This window comes from Schistocerca serialis, chromosome 1 (assembly GCF_023864345.2).
Source record: "Schistocerca serialis cubense isolate TAMUIC-IGC-003099 chromosome 1, iqSchSeri2.2, whole genome shotgun sequence".
Lineage (NCBI taxonomy): Eukaryota > Metazoa > Arthropoda > Insecta > Orthoptera > Acrididae > Schistocerca > Schistocerca serialis.
Genome location: NC_064638.1, coordinates 953,791,387 through 953,797,386, shown reverse-complemented (window position 1 = coordinate 953,797,386; position 6,000 = coordinate 953,791,387). Strand labels below are relative to the sequence as shown.

The window sequence follows — 6,000 nt, the reverse complement described above, 5'->3', positions numbered from 1 at the left end:
ATTCAACGTCTCCGACGCTGGTATTGAAAGAAATTGTGTAAGAGGCGGTTAGCAATAACATCAACATTAAGCCTTTCTCCCTTCTTTGCCCTTTTCTGTCCATATTCTATTCTGATCTGTTACATATGGAAACATTTCAGCGCCTCTTTCTTACAATCACAGCGCCAGGTTTGCACCCGGGCTCCAAAATTGGAATCACAGAGAGACTGCCAACAAACGACAATGCCTGAATGAACGAGTAATTAACTATAAGGCTAATTGTCGTAAGTGTTGACTATTATATATACTGGGTAGTTACAATTAGAGTGTAATTACTGACAGAGGTCCAGTGTGAGCTGTAATTATCGTGTGGCGGTGAAACTTGTTAGATAGTCTAAGCTGTTAAAGTGAAACCAATTTACCGTGAAAAACATTGGTTCCAATTTTTGCTACTAGGTGCATATATGGCGCTGTGAATGCAACAAACACATATAGAAGTGTTTCTGTATGTAATTGATTAGGAACAGGTCTTGAGCAGAAAAGGCCAAACAAGTGAGAAAGGCATAATGTTGATTTTATTATTAACTGCCACTTACACAATTTGTTCAATATGAGCACCAGAGACACCCACTAGACGCTGTACAGTGCCAGAATTCCACCTCGTGGCCAGAACTAGAACTATGGTTTTCCAGTGCAGACTGGTTCCTCATTAATGCTTAAGCATATCTACCAAGTTTCGCTGCAATACGATAATTACAGCCCACACTGGGCCTCTGTAAATAGCACTCCATCTTCAGGCCACGAGTGGCCTACCGGGGCCGTCCGACCGCCGTGTCATCCTCAGTGGAGGATGCGAATAGGAGGGGCGTGGGGTCAGCACACCGCTCTCCCGGTCGTTAGATGGTATTCTTGACCGACGCCACTACTATTCGGGCGAGTAGCTCCTCAATTGGCATCACGAGGCTGAATGCACCCCGCAAAATGGCAACAGTGCATGGCAGCCTGGATGGTCACCCATCCAAATGCCGACCACGCCCGACAGCGCTTAACTTCGGTGATCTCACGGGAACCGATATATCGACTGCGGCAAGGTCGTTGTGTCTGTAAATAGCTGCACTTTAATTATAACCACCCGCTACATGCAGAGTCTAGCCAAGGGACGGTATTTATAAGGGGTGGGAGGGAAAGGAAGTACCAAACACAGAGTGGTTTATATCGACAGAATGCCACGTCTAATCAGCAACACCGTGAACAGACACTAACGTCTGTCAATAGCAAAGTAATTTTCTTCGAGATACGTGTGTTAGTTCTGTGCAGTGGTTAAGAACAGATTACAAGCAGTAATAATAATGGCAGCTCTTCGTGAGCGAGATAAGAGCATTTGTTCTACGTACGCACGCGTAATGCGCGCCATCTGTTGCTGTCCAGTAGCGGGCGCGCCATTTCGCGAGACACCCAACTGGCGGCGAAAAGACGAGGGTCGTTTGTCTGCGCCAGGACAGGGCGGACCGGACGGCGACGACGAAGACGACGGCCTGGAGGAGCCGCTGTGCCGCATCTGCTACGAGGGCGAGAAGGCGGGCAAGCTGCTGTCTCTGTGCCACTGCAAGGGCTCCATGGGCTGCACGCACCTGCGCTGCCTCGAGCGGTGGCTCGACGCGGCGCAGAAGACGCGCTGCGAGCTCTGCGGCTTCAGCTACCGAGTGCAGCTCACCAGGCGCTACTCCGTGCTGCCCTCTGTCCGTGTCTGGATCCGTGAACAAGCTGACAAGAGGTAGGCCAATACTCAGCGCGCTTGCTTCACACGTGGTTGGTATGCACTGCCGGGCCCATAGTCTAAGTGGCTCATCTCAGTACACATCATTTGTTGTCTAAGAGCTTCAAGAATAGTATAATAATTCCAATCCCAAAGAAAGCAGATGTGAAAATTACCGAACTGTCGGTTTATTACGTCACGGCTGCAGATTACTAACACGAATTCTTTATAGACGAATGGAAAAACTGGAACAAGCCGACCTCGGTGAAGATCAGTTTGGACTCCGTAGGAATATTGGAACACGTGAGGCAACACTGACCCTAAGACTTATCTTAGAAAATAGATTAAGGAAAGGCAAACCTACGTTTATAGCATTTGTAGACTTAGAGAAAACTTTTGACAATGTTGACTGCAATACTCTCTTTCAAATTCTAAAGGTGGCAGGGGTAAAATACAGGGAGCGAAAGGCCATTTACAATGTGTACAGAAACCAGATGGCAGTTATAAGAGTCAAGGGACATGAAAGGGAAGCAGTGGTTGGGAAGGGAGTGAGACAGGGTTGTAGCCTCTCCCCGATGTTATTCAATCTGTATATTGAGCAAGCAGTAAAGGAAACAAAAGAAAAATTTGGAGTAGGTATTAAAATCCATGGAGAAGAAATAAAAACTTTGAGGTTCGCCAATGACATTGTAATTCTGTCACAGACAGCAAAGGACTTGGAACAGCAGTTGAAGGGAATGGACAGTGTCTTGAAAGAAGGATATAAGATGAACATCGACAAAAGCAAAATGAGGATAATGGAATGTAGTCGAATTAAGTCGGGTGATGCTGAGGGAATTAGATTAGGAAATGAGTCACTTAAAGTAGTAAAGGAGTCAAGGGATCACAAATTTAGTATTGGAGGGCAGCGTGGAGGGTAAAAATCGTAGAGGAAGACCAAGAGATCAATACACTAAGCAGATTCAGAAGGATGTAGGTTGCAGTAGGTACTGGGAGATGAAGAGGCTTGCACAGGGTAGAGTAGTATGGAGAGCTGCATCAAACCAGTCTCAGGAATGAAGACCCCAACAACAACAACAACAACAACAAGAGTCTAGCTTCACGAAAGGAGTAGCCACAGAAACTGCAATTTATTGTTCTGTCCGTGAGGCACTAGCAGGGCTAAACGATAGGTCGAAGTAGTAAGTAATTCAATTTTGTACGCATTTGATTGTGTGAACCTTTGCGTAAGTTGGAACATTACAGGATTTGGGAGTAATCTCAACCATGGTGGATTTCATATCCCGAAAGCAGGAAGGAGAACATGGTCCTCCAGCGTCAACAAACAGTGGAAAGATTTTAATCCGAATGGTGTCATGTAATGTGGATTGTACCTCAGGGCCCTGTCCTGGGTCCACTGTTTTCATTGCTTTTCTTTATACACAGGGTATCCCATGAGGAATCTTCAGTATTTAGTGATGTGACAGGAACGAGCTTTCGTAGCACAAAAGTCTAGTAAATATGGTCTCTGAAATGAGCACTCGTTCATATTCGACGCTGTGAAACACATTTTTTCTACTGAACAAGTGCTCATAGCTCTAAAGGTAAGTATTTCAGAGCCCATGTTTACTATACTTTTTTTCTTGTTTTGGGAAGCAAAGAGATTACAGCAGAAGAGATTTGTTTCATGATATCGAGGATGAAAAAGTGCTCATAACTCTTAAGATATGCATTTTAGAGCCTATGTTTAGTTGACCTTTTGCTTAGAACCAGCGCTCCGATCATAAACCTGAAAATTTAACATTCCTCCTGAGATACCCTGTAGATCAGTGAACTGGCACCACACACAGCAGACGATTCAATTTGTTTTTTCTTTTTGCGTAAGGGGCTATCAAAAAGGTTCCGTTCCACGGCCGTAAGGTCCGGAATGGGTTTTCCAATCAAGCAAACTCGCCGTGAGGATTGAGGCAATCATCCCACCGACGCGCCGGGTTGAAGTTAGCCGTATGATAAAATAGCATGCCCTGCCTGCTGAAAATGTTCGTCCGACAGGACTCATGGACCTTTCAAGTCCTTTTAGTGGGACGACGGCGTGATAATCGCATGGGGCGAGATCAAGATTATAGGGTGGATGCTCGAGTGTCTTCTGTGTCACGACATTTGCGTTATGGGGACGTGCGTCGTGAAGCGCCAGCACGCCATGCCTCGCACCATTCCACAACAGTGGTTTTCGGCAGACCTGCTGCCTCGTACACATTCTTCCTTCTCTGATGAATGTCTAGCAGTGTTTCTCCTTCCGCAGCCAAGAAAAGAATAACAACAAATTGCTCCTGTTTACACGCTTTTGTTAGTAACGACGTAATAGTTCACGTTTCCACATTTATCGCAAACACGTCGTAAGGACGTGAATGCCACACTAATCCCTCGCTTACTCTGAGATGACTAAGCCACGGGATACCTCCCAATATCGTGTCGGGCCTGCTTTTGCTCGGCTTAGTCTAGGAGCTCGACGTGGCATCGGCTGAATTGGTAGTCCCTAGCAGAAATAGCCATGCTGTCTCTATAGCCGTCCATAATTGGAAAGTGCTGCTGGTGCAGTATTGTGCATCTGTGCACAAACTAGCCTCTCGATTATGTCCAATAAATGTTCTATGGGATTCATATCGGGTCGTATGTGTGACCAAATTATTCCCTCGAACGGTCCAGAATGTTCTTCAAACCAATCGCGAAACAATTGTGGACCAGTGACATAGCACATCTTTATCCATAAAAGTGTCATAATTATTTGGGAACATGAAGTCCACGAATGGCAACAAATAGTCTCCAAGTAGCCTAACATAACTATTTCCAGTCAATAATCTGTTCAATCTGACCGGAGGACCGAGTCCACACCATTATGGAGTCACCACCAACTTGCACAGCATCTTATTGACAACTGGGTCCATGACTTCGTGAGGTCTGCGCCACACTAGAACCCTGCCATCACCTCTTACCAACTGAAATCGGACTCATCTGACCAGCCCACGGTTTCCCAGTCGTCTAGGGTCCAACCGTTATTAAAACAAGCCCGAGAGAGGCGCTGCAGGCGCTGTTAGCAGAGGCACTCGCGTCGGTCGTCTGCTGCTACAGCCCATTAGCGCCAAATTCGGCAACACTGTTGCTTCACATACGTTCGTCGTGCAGCCTATAATGTGTTCTGCGGTTATTTCATATAGTGTCGCTTGTCTGTTAGTACTGACAAATCTGCTCCCGTCCGCAGCCCGTGGTCGTGCGGTAGCGTTCTCGCTTCCCACGCCCGGGTTCCGGGGATCGATTACCGGCGGGGTCAGGGATTTTCTCTGCCTCGTGATGACTGGGTGTTGTGTGATGTCCTTAGGTTAGTTAGTTTTAAGTAGTTCTAAGTTCTAGGGGCCTGATGACCATAGATGTTAAGTCCCATAGTTCTCAGAGCCATTTGAACCATTTGAACCAAATCTGCTCCCAGTCGTTAAATGCAGGCCGTCGGCCGCTGCGCTGTCCGTGGTGAGAGTTGATGCCTGAAATTTGGTATTCTCAGCACACTCCTGACACTGTGGATCATGGAATATTGAATTCCCTACCGATTCCCTAAATGGAATGTCCATGCTTCAAGTTCCAACCACCAACCAGCGTCCAAAGTCTGTTAATCCCCTTCGTGCGGCCATAATCACGTCGGAAACCTTTTTAAATGAATCACCTGAGTAAAATGACGGTTCGGCCAATGCACTGCCCTCTTATACCTTGTTTAGGCGCTACTACTGAAATCCGTTCATGTGCTATCCCATGTCTTGCGTCACCTCAGTGTACACGTCAGTGCTTTCATAGTCCGCCCCCGGTAGCTGAGTGGTTAGCCGACACGGTAGCTCAGCGTGTTCGGTCAGAGGGTTAGCTGCCCTATGTAATTAATAAACTTAGTTAATCGATCAACAACGAACTTAAACGGATGTCTTACGACGTCCGCCCCGAGCAGATGCAACGAACAAAAGCGAACGAAATGAGATTAAAAAAAAAAAAAAAAGTGGTCAACCCGACGGACTGTCAATCCTAATGGCCCGGGTTCGATTCCCGGCTGGGACGGAGATTTTCTCCGCTCAGTGACTGGGTGTTGTGTTATCCTAATCATCATTATTTCATCCGCATCGACGCGCAAGTCGCCGAAGTGGCGTCAAATCGAAAGACTTGCACCACGCGAACGGTCTACCCGACGGGAGGCCCTCGTCACACGACATTATATTATAGTGCTTTCATACCAGCATCGGCGTCACGAC

At 46.8% G+C, this 6,000-nt stretch overlaps 1 protein-coding gene across 1 annotated transcript in view; it reads left to right on the top strand.

The window, feature by feature from the left end:
- The first annotated feature begins 1,382 nt into the window (after window positions 1-1,382).
- The window catches only part of LOC126451484 (E3 ubiquitin-protein ligase MARCHF3-like), an 84,596-nt gene continuing 79,978 nt past the window's right edge, over window positions 1,383-6,000 (top strand). Inside the window, exon 1 of the mRNA XM_050091033.1 lies at window positions 1,383-1,753. Coding sequence (XP_049946990.1) covers window positions 1,383-1,753 — 371 coding nt within the window. The remainder of the gene's footprint in view (window positions 1,754-6,000) is intronic.